Here is a 15,725-nt window from a genome sequence, read left to right on the forward strand (position 1 = left end):
TGGATAACTGTCAGGGTGACACACTTGACTGTGAACAAGGACTTTCAAGCTGTGAGAACTGGAACAGTCATTTACTTCTATTATATTATTTTAAAGTAAATTTGTAAACTTAAGATGGCCATACCCAATTTGTAGGATGATTTGTTAGGATTACATATGGAAGTAATGGTTGTAAAAAAAAAATCTTATAAAAACATAGTGCCTGGTCTGGAGTAAAACTTCAAAAATGTTACTTCTGTTTTTCAATTAGAGAGGAGTCCCTGTGAACAGTGGCAAGGTTATTGAAGCATCAGGATGTCTTTTGTCAAGATTTTGAGTGCAAGAAAAACAGGATCCACATAAATGAATGAATGAGTGAATAAATGAATGAATGAATGAATGAATGAATGAATAAGTGGGGCAGGATAAGAGAGGATCCATGAGAAGTTTGCTATGGAGTGGGTGAGGGGCATAGAACCCTGGGCTTAGGCTGGTCTCTGACTTGCCACGGGATTTTAGGCAACTCTTTTAAACCTGTGGGGATTTGTAGCGAGAAGCAACATGTGCAAGGCTTATGGTGGTGCTAGAGAACAGCAATCCATGGGGTTCATCCCAGCCATCCAGTGAAATGTCACCACTGTATGGACCCCAGGGTGAAGGAGAAAATTGACAAGGGTATCTATGCTTTTCCTTTCCTCACTGGGGCAATCTCAAACTTAAAAATTGTAGACCAAGTTTTGAGGGTACTGGAATTGACCAACCTTCCCAGTGTCAGGTAGATAAGCGGGCGGTCTGGTCTGTTGGGTGGAGAGATAAGAGTCAAGACCGTTACTCTGCAATCAGGCCAGGAAGTGACCTCTCAGTTTCTTCTTCAATTGTAGGTCCTTTGGGAGAGCAGAGGAAGACAAGGCATCCAGGCTATTTTGCTCTCTAGATGACCTGTGTCTGCTTTTTTTGGAGGTGTGGGCCAGTCCAAAAGAATATCTCCAAAATGCATCAACCTCACTTCCAACAATCTACAGCTCAACTTGACAGGCAGATGTGGCAAAACCAAGGCTATACACTCACTGTTTTCTCTTTGGCCAACAGTAGATGAACTGGAGCTTGGTTGTTTAAATAAAATTAGTCATTGTGAATATATTTGCATTCAATTTGATTTTAAGAAAGTTTGCATTAAAATATTACTTATATTTAATATTGAAACTTCTAGTGTCTTCTTAAATTTGTGGTCTGAGATTAGCATTGCATTGCTTGATTCTAGTCCTAACCCTGGTGGTATCAGTGGGCTGGTGGGAGGTAGGAAGGGAGGGTAAGGTGATCCACAGATTGATGGAAGATTTAGCGTGAGGTTTTTCATCTCAGTTCCTACTTCTTTGACGTCCCTGGAGGTATGTCTAGAGGTCAGATGAAGTGATAAAGTCTAAGCCAGTGGTCTCTAAACAATCCAAAGAACATTAGGAAATGAAATCTGTGGAAGTGGTTGTGATTGTCTCTGTCTCTGTTTCTCTCTCCCCTCCCCTGCCTCTGTGTGTGTGTGTGTGTGTGTGTGTGTGTGTGTGTGTGTGAACATCAGACATCTAGCGGATATAGATAAACAGTGCTATTAAACTTTAGATAATGCATAAGACAGCCCCCACAACTAATATGTGGTCCTAAGTATTAACAACAAAATGTTGAGAAACAATGCAGATACATAGAAACTGTCTGCATATTGAAGACGAGAACTGGAAAGGGCCTGTTTTGTGAAGAGGAAAGAAGGCAGGGGAGAGGAAAGGAAGAAGGGAGTGGGAGGGAGGAAGCGAGGGAGAGAGGGAGGGAGGGAGAGAGAGAGAGAGAGAATGTTTAAGACTTAGAAATCCCCGCTCCCTGACTTCTTATGAATCGTAGTTAGGGTTTTTATTGCTATAACGAAACACCATGATCAAAAGCAACTTGGAGTGGAATGGCTTATTTCACCCATACTTCCATATAACTGTTCATCACTGAAAGCTGTTAAGGCAAGAACTCAAACAGGGCACGGACCTGGAGGCAGGAGCTGATGCAGAGACTCTGCTTACTGGCTTGCTCTTCACGGCTTGCTCAGCCAACTTTCTTACAGAACCCAGGACCACCAGCCTAGGGGTGGTACCACCCACAATGGGCCCTCCATATCAACCACTACTTAAGAAAATGCCCTGTAATTTTGTCTACAGCCTGATCTTACAGAGACTTTTTTTTCCCAATTGAAGTTCTCTCCTCTCATATGACTCTAGCTTTAGTTTAGTTGACATAGAAACTAGCCAGGACATCAGGTAAGCTTGGCGATCTTTCCTCCTCTGAATCCTATTGTTTATATCTGTGAGGCAGGGAAATCCTATAGTCTCAGTGGGAATAGGTGAAGGTAGGCATTGGGGGATGCTGCTTATGAAGCACTTCATGTGGATGCTCAGGCTCCCCTCCCCCCACTTCCCTCCATGGTTCCTAGCTGCTTCCTGGGATCTGCATATCACGTCCTAGAATGACTTTGGAAGGGTGTTTCCAAATTAAGGGCTATCTTTTAGGATGGATACTTTAGGAACACTAATACTACTAATTACCTCTGGTTGATAGGCATGACGTTACACATGCCTCTGAAATAAACTGATGGACATGGACTTCTATCTAGGGCCACAGGTCCCTGAAAGCAGGGCTCTGCCATGTTAGCAGAGAGCAGGGTCTAGGGTGAGAAAACTGAAGCAATTTTTATCAGTTCCATTATCCCCAACCTTGGCCTGGGGCAATCACCCTGGCCCCTTCCTACTTCCCCAAAAACATAGTATAATAGGGGCTGACTGTGGGGCAGTAGCCACAACCACTGAGAGTGGAGGCCATAGACCCTCGTGAGGTGAGTGTTGTGCTCACACACAGCACAGGCCAGGGTCATGGAGAAAATGGGAGGACACTAGAAAGAAAGCAGCTGGGGGGGAGCTGTTTTTAGGATCACCATAGCTACCATCTTTGTTTCTTCTTTCCCCACATAAGTGAGGTCAGCTCTGGCTTGGGGATGACTTGTCGCTGCAGGTCAAGAACTTGGGTATAATGTGAACTAGGGGACAGCCAGGAAGATCTTAGGAAGAGTGCCCATCCTGCCCACCCCTGATGCCTGTTTCAGACTCCTGGCTAGGGTCTATCTTTAGAAGAGGAGGAGGAGGAAGAAGAAGAGGAGGAAGAGGAGGAGGAAGAGGAGGAGGAAGAGGAGGAGGAAGAGCAGGAGGAGAAAGAAGAGGAGGAGGAAGAAGAGGAGGAGGAAGAGGAGAGACAACAGTAGATCTTTGGCCCTCCCTTTTATCTGGTAGTTAAACAAGTATCATGCCATGTGCTAGAAGCTGTGTTGGACAGAAAAGGACAGCTGTGAGGACGAAGGTGGAATTGCCTCTACTACAGGATCAAGTAGACATGAACCAGCCCCTGATCCTGTCCTTTCTCCTGCTGGGGATGGTTTCTGCTTTTCATCTGGGTAAGTCTTTCCCTTTTATTCTCACATCCATCTTCCTTCTTTTTCCTCTATCTCACTCTCTTGGTCATTGTTGTTGTCATCAGAGAGCCAGGGTTACAGTGTGTTCTTTTCGGGTTGCTCACACATCTCTGGTTAGATAACTTTCAGGCTCAGAACTGGCTTCTTCAGAAGGAAAGAAAAACAAAAGACTTATATATTAAGACGAAGGGCCACTGATGATTGAGGCTTCTCACACTAGGTCTTCCCACCAGTATACATACATGTGGTGTCAGTCAGAGTTCAGACTGTTGTTTACCTATGAGTCTGGTTTAAAATATCTCTTCTTACCTAACCTAGAGGAGTTTCTTCCTATTGGGCGGCCCCAAATTGGCACCCAGGAAAGCTCAAGAGGACTGTTGGAGCTGTCTGAGGTGCTGGAAGAATAGAGCCTCTCAGGTGATGGCAGGTTACCTCTTCTCCCTAGAGACTGCTCACCCTCATCTGGAGACTCCCAAGAGAGAAGAAGACCTGCAGCAGGAAGCAGATGGTTCGCGGAAGCAGTGGAGAGAGTTGGTTCTGACTCAAGAGAGAATGCAGACAGAGGGAGAGGAGATTGAGGGTTCTGAACATCAAGACATCTTTGAGGATGAGGAGGCAATGGAGTCAGATTCATATGCCTTAGATGAGGACTTGGCATGCCCCAGGGAAGAGGACACAGCTCATTTTCATGAAACTCCCGAGTGTAAGAGCTGCCGCTATGTGCTGGTGAGGACTCCCAAGACATTTTATAAGGCTCAGGTAAGAGACAGGAAGACATGGTGAAAAGGTCAAGGGGAAAGAAAGGGACTCGATTAAAACTTCTGTTCTCTATTCATTTAGACTAGTGTTTCTCAAAGCTGCAGAATTGCCTGGATGTCTTCTTAAGATATAGAGTTTGCAGCTCCACTTTCACAGTCTTTGAATCAGGGGGCTTGGGGGTTGTTCTGAGGATTGGCATTTGTAGCAAAGTCCTGGGAATAGAGATCTTCTTGGTCTGAGAACAGTACCTTTAGAGCCATGGATCTGTATAAAAACCACTTTGGTGATAGAAACACTTGTGAGGGGGAATAGAATAAGTGTAAGAGCCAAAGACTGGGGTGGGAATTAGGGAGAAATAGTGTTTTCTGGATATGACAAGAGTGTTGCACTCATGAACCCACAAGATTACACAATCTTGTGCTGTGATTGCTTACACAAAACCTGCACAAGACCAAGCTAGTCAATATTCCAGCATGAGTGTGAGGGGTACACAAGCCTTCATCTCTGGATGAAGAGTTATTGACAATTGATGGCTACTGGGAAAAAGTCAATTTTCTTTAGGGGTGTGGCCACTGGTAGGTTGATTATGGTCATACATGTTTGGGGAACATTAATTAGTCCTTGTGGGGAACATCTTTGCTAAAAAGAGGATATGAAGTTGGGAAGGTGATGTGTGTATGTGTGATTCAGGAGGACCTAGAGGAGGGAGTGGGGAGATGAATGATTGAAACACATTCTATGTATGAATGAGAACTTCACAATAAACAAAATGTTACATCAAAACCATATAAATCATCAAAAATTAACTCCTGTAAGAGGAAATATTTAAAATGACAGACCTACCCTTTTACACTTGTCAATACTTCTGTGTAGCCCACTGTAGGGCTTGTGTGTGTGTGTGTGTGTGTGTGTGTGTGTGTGTGCATGCATGTGCACATGTGCATACTAACTAGGAAATCTCAAGATTTGACAACTGCACTGAAATGAATTTTAAAAGAATAATCTTATCTCTAAAAGGGGAAAGAAAAGAAACCCCTGTATTAAATATCATCTTCTTTCATTGACTATTGACTGTTTTCTGGGCAACTCTGTTTATCTTCCAGAGATCAGGCTTCTCCAAATGAAGACATGTAGTTGTCCCTTAGTCTCTATGGGATTTTGGTACCAGCACCCCCATAGTTGTCACCAATATCTGACTATGTTCAAAGTGCTTACATATAAATGGCATAGCATTTTTAATTTTTATGCTTATTTATTTATTGTATGTTTGTGTAAGGATGCACGCATCATGACATATACATGTGGGCCAGAAGACACCTTTCAGGAGCTTTTTCTCTTCTTCCTCCATGTGGGATCTGGAATCAAACTCATTTACCTACTCACTGAGTTATCTCTCTACCCATCTTCTATTTGTTAAACCATCTCTACATTATTTATAATATCTACTGCAATGTAAATGTAATGAGAATAGTTTTTATACTTTATTATTTGGAAACTAATGTCAAAGGAAAGAGTATTACTCAGAGTCATCATAAGTAAAGAAATATATTTTCAGGGGTGATGGCTACGTGGTAAGTGAGCTTGATCTGCAAGCATGAGGACTTGAGTTCAAATCTCCAGACCCATGGAAAAATCTATGACAGTGCATGCCTGTGACCTCAGCACTGAGAGCAGAGACAGGTAGATCCTGAGAGTTCACTAGCCAGGCAGCCTATCTCAAGCTTCTAGTTCAATGAGAGACCCTGTCTTAATAGAGGACACCCCACCCGACATCCTACTCTGACTTTTGCATGTGTGCAGCAGCACACTCACACGCACACACCACTCCCACAACCTCACATACAAACACACAGGAGATATTTCCAATGGATGGCTGGTTGAGTTAGGTGGGCAAGATAGCCACACAGAGGGAGGGCTCACTGTACGGTAGCATTGGTTTTGTTTTGTTTTGTGGTAAGGGTCAAAAGAGACATTGCATGTGAACCATCATGCTAAACAGTCTGTACATGGTGTTTATAGTTATGAGGATTATTACTTCCTGCAAGGATGTCCTGATCACTGATAAAGAAGCAAAATATAGGCTTGAGGGAAGCAAGTGGATCCTTTATGTTGAGTCTGTGAGTAGTTGTAGGGATACTTCTTGGAGATTCAGGATCTTGAGGCAAAAGAGAGAGAATTCTCTACCCTACTCTTCTCTCTGCAGAGACTCTGCAGGAGATGCTACCGAGGCAACCTTGCTTCCATCCACGGCTACAGTTTCAACTCCCAAGTCCAGAGCTTGGCCAGGAAGATCAACCAGTCCATCATCTGGATTGGAGGCATCCTCAGGGGCTGGGTAAGTTAGGACTCAACTAAGCACAGAAAGTTTTGATTATATTGAGGGATCATTTGTTGGCTCAGTAGTCAAGGTGTCTTTTAAATGATAGGCAAATAGGATGGTGGGAATGGCCTGTATTGTCTTGGGAGAATTGGTTACTCATATCTTTCACTAATTCCATGTTCAAAAACTTCAGGCTTGTGGTTCAAAATTAGCCATGGTAAATTTATACCAATAACATTGGCCATTATTATCACTTAGTTAGCTGTCTCTGTGACAAAATGCTTGAGGGAATCAACTTATAATGAAGAATGACTTATTTTGACATATAGTTGCAGAATCTTCAGTTTACACTCGCTTGCCGATGTTGGTTTGGACTCGACACACAGTATGTCATAGTGGGAGTGTGTGGTTGAAGAGGACTGATTATTCACCTGTGGTGCAGGGAAGCAAAGAAGAAGGGAAAGATCCAGGGCCCTAGTATCCTCTTCAAGAGCATGGCCCAAATGGCCTAACTGTCCCCAAGTAGGGTCTGCCTCTTAAAAGTTTTATCACTTCCCAATTCGACCATGAGTTGGGGGACACAGACACTAGCATATAGTCTTAGAGAGACACTTCAGATCAGAATTAGAGCATGTTACAATAAAGATTCCTTTTTACTTCCCTCTCTTCTCTAGATTTGATGTGTGTTTGTGTGTGTTTGTATGTGCATACGTGTGTGTGTGTTTTCTATGTGTACCTGAATGTGAAGACGATAGACCAATCTCAGGTGTCATTCCTCAGAAGCTGGTTAACTTATTTTTTAAGACCTGGTGCTCTCTGATCAGGTAGGCTGGCTGACCATGAACCCCAAGATATCCTTTTATCTTTCCTTTTCCAACACTGCTACTACAAGTGTGAACCAACATGCTTGGATGTTTAATGTGGGTACTAGAGATTCCCCGGTCCTCAAAGCTGGTTTTTCAGAACATGTGGTCATATAAAACTGAAGTGAGGAAACAGATTCCAAGAGACTGGCTTAGGGCTCATCTCAGTTGTTCACTAGCTGAGGAGCTTTCTCAGCTTTTCTTCAGCTGTAAAATGGGGCTCTACTTCCTTAGGAGTAGGCCCAAGATTGTGGATAAATGAGCCAGCACCGTCAGCATCAACTGGTAGCTTGTTAGAGATGTAGAATCTTGGGCTCCATGCCTGATCTCCTGAATCTGAGCCTGCTTGTTAGTAAGATCCCCACAGTACAGTTGGGGAAGCCTGCCCTACATGGTGTCCAGGAGCATTGGTTGTTTTCCACTACACCCCCTGCAAACCCTGAGGGATGGGTGTGAGAGCATGCATGCAGCTTCCTGGCAGCCAGCCAGTGGGGAAGTCAGCAGTGGCTTGGATTTATCTGCCTCTTTTGGTTCTCTGATCTACTTCCTTTCTTCTCTAGTTCTTCTGGAAGAAGTTTTGCTGGACTGATGGGAGCTGCTGGGATTTTGGATACTGGGCCCCAGGGCAGCCTGGGAACGGGAGAGGACACTGTGTAACTCTGTACACCAAAGGTGAGAGGAATAGGCTCCAGCCAAGGAGATGCATTGATAGAACAGAAGTTTTGCAGCTGTTCCTTTGAGCTGCTTGGACACACCTCTCCAAACCTACTCTCTCCACATGGAGAACTCACACTTTGGTCTGTGGGGAGGGCTGAGGTCTGAGGACTTCTCAGGGCATGCCTTGTAGAGGAGGTAGCTGGGAGACCCTTACCACCTCTGATACGTGGTTGACAAACTTGAATGACTTGTGTGATCAACAGACCAGCAGATATGAATAGAAGGTGTGGATGTAGGAATAAGTGACAGCTGAGACTGTAGTACATCTGTAGTCTTCAGCTACAGATGTGGGGAACAGCATTTGTGACAGATGTGAGGCACTTTAGTGTAGTGGCAGAAACCATGCATCCTGGAGGAAAAGTGCTGTGATTCACATCTCAGCCTAGCTTTCTACCTACCTGCTATGGTATACCAAGTTATTGCCACGAAGTCTGTTTCATCCTCTGAAGGTGATGGTAGCCAAGGAAGGGGACAGAGTGGTATCTGACAAGTGTGGAGTGGAACTCAGTGCAGACCCCAGCTAGTTTATATCACCGTGTTCTCTGCTGCAGGGGGCCATTGGCGAAGAGCTTCATGCAAAAGTCGCCTGCCTTTCATCTGCTCCTTCTAAGATGGATCTAGACCCTACTTGGAACCTCCTGTCTTCACAGCCCTTGGCTACTCATGCCCCCAACCTTTGGCATTCAGTTCTGTCCCCAGTCCCTCCTGGTCATAAAGTCAGGCTTTCCATAGCATCCCCTATGTCTTGTTTCTTCATTGCTTTTTTTTTTTTTTTTTACCCCTGCTTGTTGGGAACATTCTGGAAGTAAAAGATGGTGGTGGGGCTAGGCAGTCTGGTGCAGTTAGGGAGCAGTGACAGAGTTTGGGGCACTGTGTGGTGGCAGCACTGAGTCACCTGGAAGCTGAGCAATGCTCTCTACAGTCCTGTCTTTACTGGACTCAGATTCAACCTTTCTACACAGTGAGAGGAGAGCAGAGAAGATTCCCATCTGGTGGGGAGCTGGTCCCACCTTTGCTTGGCATCAGTATGAGGTGGGGGGGAGTCGAGCGACTTTCCAAGATGGATGTGAAGAGACTTATTCAAGAGCTAGTATGCAATATTGAAATTGAGTATGGACACACCCTGAGGGGATGGGGTGAAAGCTCCCTTTTAGGGAAGCCTGCTCCTTTAGTGCCGTGTTTCTTGGCATCCTGCAATGACTCATTTTCCATTCTCCTATGCCCATCCTGGGAGTCCCGAGAGGGGGGTGGGCTGTCCTCTCCTCCTTTATCCCCCACCCTTTCTGTAGATAGGACACAATCTGTAGATTTTGAGATCTGTTCCCCACCAATCAGGTCAGAACCCAAAGGCAAGCGCCTGGCAAGAGCATAAATCCCATGTTCTATTATCTTGGGCCTCAGCATTCCTTCACCTCACTTTCCCAGACCTGGAGAGACTAAGAGGGAATATCATTGCTACCTTTAACTTTATGGCAGCTGGGACACTGGGCTAGAAGGGTCTTGCAAAAAGGATTTAGAGTAGACAGAACAGGAGGTTCAGTGAGACTGGGTATTAAAGAATATAAAGAGAGCCACAAGTTCATTCTCTCTCTCTCTCTCTCTCTCTCTCTCTCTCTCTCTCTCTCTCTCTCTCTCTCTCTCTGTATGCTTATGGTAAATTTCTGTACAAGTACGAATGCACATGTGCATTTTTGTGTATGCATAGATGTGCATATCTGTGTGTGAACCTACATAGATGTGTGTGAATTGTGTGTTTGTACTGGTGTGCTGTGTGTACATTTTTGAACCTCTGCATATTTATGGATATTTTTTATAGATGTGTTTGTCTGTATGTGCTAGAGTTTGTGTATATCCATTTATGTTTACCTTTGTCTTTAGTCATATGCATGTAGGTGTGTCAGTGTATGACTATGTATAGGTTCATGTTTGTATATGTACCAGATACAACATGGCTTCAGGAGCAAAATCCAGTATTCTACATATTCTCTCTCTAAGGGGTTTGAGGCAACAAGACAGGGATGAGGCACAGTCCTAGACAGTGGGTTGGGGAGAAACAGAATACATAAGCCCTTTGAACGTGGATGTTTTGGGCAATTGATTAATATGCCCTGGAACCTATGACACCCCACTGATGCTGGATCCCAGGGCTGTCTTGGTAGAGGGATCTTGGCCTTAGCTCCTAGTCATGACATAAAATCTGGTCAAGAGGTAGAGCTGCCTAGGAGTGGGGTATCATATAAGTACTGCATTGAACAGTGCACTAAGTGGACCCTTAATTCAATCCTTCTAAAGAGACAGTGGAATTGTAAATGGAGGTGGGAGAATAATCATCGAGGAAGACATTTCAGGGGTATATCAGTCTCCTGATGCTTTTCCCTCCCTCCCTTCCTCCCTCTCTCCCTCCCTCCCTCCCTCCTTTCCTCTCTCCCTCCCTCCCTCCCTCTCCTTTCCCTCCTCCTCTCCCTCCTCCTTCCCTGACAGAATGGCCTCTAACCAAGTAGCCCAGGACCCTAATGTTTAAACCACAGGCAGAGGTGTGCGTCTGTGGTGGGGACAAGCTCCTTGACTAAAGCCTCTTTAGGGCAGACCTGGGCTAGTAAAATGGTCCTCAAATCTCTGGCACTGCTTTTGAGTATCTCACTGTCTTTATGTAGTAATCTTGCTGGCTGTTTAACACCCCTTCCACTCTTGCTTAGCTCTTGATTAAAAGGCAACTAGTCTTGAGAGATGACACCCCCTAGAAGCTATCCCCAGGAGGTTAACTGGTAACTTGCTGAGAACAGGTGTTGTGAGAAGGGACACAGAAAGGAAGGGTGTGGAACTGTCAGGGTATGGTGGGGATCTGGGGGAGAGAAGGGAAGCAGACTGCTGGTCTACTATCTTCTTTTCCTAGAAATTCAAGAGGACAGCGTTGGTATTCCTTCAGCAAGCTGGCTCTGTAATATGTCCCTGCTTCTGCCTAATGCAGGTTTGGGCACCAGATGATTCTTCAGATTCCCCAGCTCTTGGTTTTCCTGCCACCGGGAGTCTGTGTGTCTTATCCTGCCTAGCTGCTTCACTTAGAATTTACTCATTACTGCAGCAAGATACTGCTTAGCCCAGGAAACATACGTAGATAAGTCAACATTGTAAAATGATGATTAAATTAAGTAATGCCTGTCATACACTGAGCCCACAGCCTGCCGAAGGTGATACACTCCACCACTGAATGACAGTGTGTATACTGAGCAATGGAGCCTTGAGAGTGAACACAGAGTCCATCTCTGGTTCCAAGAACTGTCTATTTGTTTTTCTTCCAAACAAGCTTAATAACAAACCACAGAGAGCTCCCCAGGTGTGTCAGGGCCTGTGTGATCAGGTTAGTGATGGCGCTGAGTAAAGCCCAGTGTGTCAGATACAAGCTGGCTGTTGTAATTTCTACTATTAGCTTACATCTAGCACATAGAATGGACTTGGTTCAGACAAGGGTAGTACAACATGGGGTTTACACACTTACTGAAGGCCCAAAAGAGGCTCAGGCACCTGGGGGAGAATTTACCCTAGCCTGGGTACAGGATCCTCTTAGGACACAGTGTCTCCATTTTGTTCTAGAGAGCATCTTGGTGAACTCAACTTTAGCCCGGGGGGTGGGGGGCACTGTAAGCCTCCTTCTTGGAGGCTGTGCTTTTTCCTTTGCTGAGGTCTCTGCTGGAGAGATGAAGCCTGGCCAGGTCTCTGGATACTACTTAGGGCTTGACCCTGGTGCTAGGGAGACAGTACCCCATCACCCATAATGATGAAATTGTGAGCAAGCAGAGGGAAGGAAGGATTGATGAAGCTGGTGGGAGGACTCTTACCCCTTCTCCCCCTGGGGTGGGGATCATTGGGGTTAGGTCTGTGTGAGCACTCCTGTGGTCCTCCTAGACTATCCCTCCCCCACATCTCTCTGTACCTTCCAGTGAGGGGCCAGCCCTCTGCCCACCTGCATGATCATCTCTGCTAAGCTCTCAGCATTGTGTCCATGTTTAAGAGGCAGATTGGCCCTGATGCTAATTAAACTTATACCTCAGGCCCACTCATTTGCATGCACTTTTCTGATACCTAATTATATATTCTTTTTAAAAAGATGCCCCCAGCTGTATGATGGTACTTGCCTATAAATCCCAATATTAGAGAAGAGTTGAGTTGAGGGAGGAGATCTGTAAATTGAAGCCAGCCAGGAATACATAGGGAATGTCTTTACATCAAGACCAACCGACCAACCAACCAACCAACCAACCAACCAACCAAATAAACAAGCCAAACCAAAGAGCCTCTGAAGCTGCTTCTCCCCTAAACCTCCATCTGTCCCTGAGCTTTGCCCTCTACAATTTAGAGCTTCCTCTACATCTCCTGTTTTCTTTAAAAACTCAGAAAGAAGATGGTGTATCTAGGCAATGGAGACAATGTGGACTTGTCTTCTGCTCGTAATGCACAGGGCGCCTCTCTTGTGTCCTCTCTTGGTGCCTCACAATGGACAAGGCAAGCCATTTTTCATTTTTGGCCTCAGGGTTAATAATCCCAGCAATAGGGCTGGACATGATGGTTTCTGAGGTTCCTTTAGCTTCTCACTAATTACCTGTTAGGATCTTATGAAAACAGGCCTGGCTGACCTGCTGAATGCTCACAGGGTATTGGATCTTACTGGGCCTCCCCACTTCTTTTTTTTTTTTTTTTTTTTTTTTTTTTTTTTTTTTTTTTTAACAGTTTCATGGGGCCCCGGCTGGGCTCAAACTTATTGTGTTGCCAAGGATGAACTTGAGCTTTTGATTTTCCATGTTTACCTCCTGAGTGCTGGGATTACAAATGTGCGCCACCATGGCTGGTTTATGAAGTACTACAGGTTGGCCCTAGGGCTAACATGCTAGACACACACTCTACCTCCTCAACTACATCCCCAGCCCTTAACTGTGGCTTTTCCAACAATGCTGTAAACCAGGACAGCTGATGTCCTAGGGCATAATGCTAGGTTTAGAAATTGCCTCTTGTCGGTCATGTAGGTGTGTGTTTTCTGTCTAGATTCTGAAGTGAGGGTCCAGATGTGTGGATGTGTGAGGACCTCATGGAAGAATAAAGGTCTATTCCTCAGCTTGAGCTTGAGATACACGGGGTGAGGCAAGGAAAAACCCACTGACAGTCACACCTCCTATTTCCTTCTGAAGCTGGACTTGGCCACATCAAAAATGAGAGTTTATATTGCATTTCCCTGGGGTCCCCTAAAGTGGGGTCTGCATTCCTGGGAAGGCAGGGAAAGGCAATGGACACAGAAGAGTAGACACCTAGAGAGTTCATTCTTCCATCATGGATGTGGGCAAAGGGGTTAGAGCTGGGTGTAAATCTCACTTCCTAGCTACATGGCCTGGGGCAAATGACTCAGTCTCCCTGGGCCTTTGCTTCTCTTAAAAACAAAAACAAAAAACAAAAAACCCAGAAATCTACCCTATAAGATTATTTTAAGGGTGCAAAGAGATAATGTGTATGGAAGGGCCTGGTACGTGGTAGGCCCTACGGATATAATCTTAGCTACCATTTTCACTATCCTTTGGAAAGGGATGAATGCTGCTGTCCTGGGACGGGGGAAGCAGATGGGAGACATGCATGCAAGGGGTAAAGGCAAGATTCAGGCCCTAGTGGGAAGCATTCCTTGTCTGCTGAACAGTGAGGGCCTAGATACCTGGACATGGTCTTTGGGGTGTACAGCAGAAATAAGAGCCCCTCTTCCCCACCCCCCATCTGCTTAGATAGAGTGGCCTGTTGAAGGTTCTGCAGCCTAAGGGTGAGCATGGGACTCTGGGAAGAGACCCTAGTGACCAATAGAATAGGCTCCCGAGTCTGTGGACTGCTTCTCCACAGTGGCCTGGTCACTGGCGAACACTGGGTTGGTTGAGGCAGTACCCTTCAGTGTTGTCTCAGTCACCTGCAAGCAGAAGGGTTGGCATTGTCATATCTGACACTGGGCAGGAACTTCCAATGTGACCCATTTGACAGAATCAGCAGTAGGGGTGGGGAGCGGCTGGTCATTTATAGAGGTAGAATAAGTCTCTGGGAATCTAGAACTTTGTATGCGCTCTTAGGGCAAACTGTAACCCAGGCCACCACCAGGCAGGATCTGTTCTGCCCTGCAAGTGGACATGTTGACAACAATGACCCACAGAGCTACCCCCTCCCAATAAAGCCCGTGGCTTTGTGCATGCTAGAGAAGCACCAGACCCCTGAGCTACAACCAGCCCCAAATCTCCAGAGGTCATTCTTAGTTGAACCCTCTCTCAGACTCCATAGTGATCTTCTGGACACCCTGGACAGTAAGCCACAAAGAGTCCCCAAGGTCCAGCAGCCCTTCCTGCCCTGCTTTCCCCTCATTTCAGCCTGTTCCCCAACTCACCTCCTCAAACTTCCTGGCTTTGTAGTGATCAGCCCCCTTGAGGAAATTGAGCAGGATGATGTCACAGAGAACAGTCCCCTGGAGGAAGAGGACCAGTGTAAGCTCACACAGTGGCTTGGAGATTGGTGGGGCTCATGTGGCCTCTTCTGTTGCCTAGCTCTTGGCTAGGACTACCTTCAGCAGACAGGTCCCCGAAGATTGTTGGGGGAGGGGGCATGTAGGGGTGGAGTCTTCCAGATGGACCTGACTGTGCAGCTCTTCTCAGAGAAGGCCCAGAAGCTCTGCAGGATCCTCTATGGCCTACCTTTCTAGCTACTGAGAAACATCATTGGATCACAGGCACGGATCATGTGATGGAAGAAGCAGAGGGAGCTGAGGGAGGAGTCCCAGGGAGTGGCCTTTGTCCCCACCTTTCCACCAAGGTTCTATTCCTCACTAAGGCATCCTAGGACTGTGGAAACAAAAAGTCTCTCCCTTCCTTTACGGTAAGAAGCAGGAATGTTTTTACAAGTGGAATTACCTGAAAACAGAAAGGCAGTCTCTGGAGGCCACGAGCTTTGGGAGGGAATGTCGAGAAATGCCCAGACCAGGGTTACTTAGCAGCAGGCATTGGAGGCCAGAGGAAGGGCTTAGGGGAGTTGCTTAGTAGCGCTGTGCGGAGCTGGGCCCCACCCTTCCTGCCCTGTGAGAGCCTGGAAAGACTGATGGTGAACTTACCACTCCCACAGAAGTGAAGGCGGCCACCGAGCTGATGATGGTGGGAATGATGTTGAACTTGCCAGCCTGTATGTACAAAGACCAAGGCATGTAGACACAAGGCACAACAGGAAGGGGTGAGGGCTGAGTCTCAACCTGGACTCCCTGTCAGAGAGGCTGTGGAGCCTGGAGGGGTTCTGGTGGATCAAAGGGTTCTACCCTACATAGTATAGGAAGCTGATGGGGGATGTGGTCAGTTGGCCTGGAAAGCTTCCCTCCCCCCTCCCCCCCCACCCCCCCCCCCGCTCCCCTCATCCGATGGGTCCCAGGACTCACATTCCCGTATACCAGCACATCAAAGCGGATGCCAAAAGCCTTCAGGAGCGTGCGGTACTCACTGCCATTCTCCATCTTGTAGTACTTGGCAAATCTGGAGGCCAGAGGTGAAAATGGATCTGCCTATGGACTCTCCTGCCTGAACTCTTAGGGTTCTTTAGA

General features: G+C 46.2%; 2 protein-coding genes across 5 annotated transcripts in view; one reads left to right on the forward strand and one right to left on the reverse strand.

The window, feature by feature from the left end:
* The first annotated feature begins 2,811 nt into the window (after window positions 1–2,811).
* Window positions 2,812–8,865, forward strand: Prg3 (proteoglycan 3, pro eosinophil major basic protein 2). Of its 4 annotated transcripts, none has more exons than XM_076928997.1 (6): window positions 2,812–2,842; window positions 3,321–3,454; window positions 3,918–4,231; window positions 6,435–6,566; window positions 7,975–8,086; window positions 8,683–8,865. In XM_076928997.1, exons 2-6 carry the CDS (start codon window positions 3,394–3,396, stop codon window positions 8,739–8,741), a joined length of 678 nt encoding a protein of 225 aa, XP_076785112.1. In that variant the 5' UTR covers window positions 2,812–2,842; window positions 3,321–3,393; the 3' UTR covers window positions 8,742–8,865. The 4 variants fall into 4 exon arrangements, with proteins under 4 accessions (XP_076785112.1, XP_076785110.1, XP_076785113.1 ...); XM_076928995.1 differs by having other exon boundaries at window positions 2,814–2,842; window positions 3,294–3,454; XM_076928998.1 differs by having other exon boundaries at window positions 2,819–2,842; window positions 3,324–3,454.
* A 4,557-nt stretch (window positions 8,866–13,422) lies between these two features.
* The window catches only part of P2rx3 (purinergic receptor P2X 3), a 36,050-nt gene continuing 33,747 nt past the window's right edge, over window positions 13,423–15,725 (reverse strand). Inside the window, exons 9-12 of the mRNA XM_034494637.2 lie at window positions 15,564–15,657; window positions 15,249–15,314; window positions 14,532–14,609; window positions 13,423–14,066 (exon numbers count right to left, since the gene is read on the reverse strand). Coding sequence (XP_034350528.1) covers window positions 13,953–14,066; window positions 14,532–14,609; window positions 15,249–15,314; window positions 15,564–15,657 — 352 coding nt within the window. The 3' untranslated portion in view covers window positions 13,423–13,952. The remainder of the gene's footprint in view (window positions 14,067–14,531; window positions 14,610–15,248; window positions 15,315–15,563; window positions 15,658–15,725) is intronic.

This window comes from Arvicanthis niloticus, chromosome 2 (assembly GCF_011762505.2).
Source record: "Arvicanthis niloticus isolate mArvNil1 chromosome 2, mArvNil1.pat.X, whole genome shotgun sequence".
Classification (NCBI taxonomy): Eukaryota; Metazoa; Chordata; class Mammalia; order Rodentia; family Muridae; genus Arvicanthis; species Arvicanthis niloticus.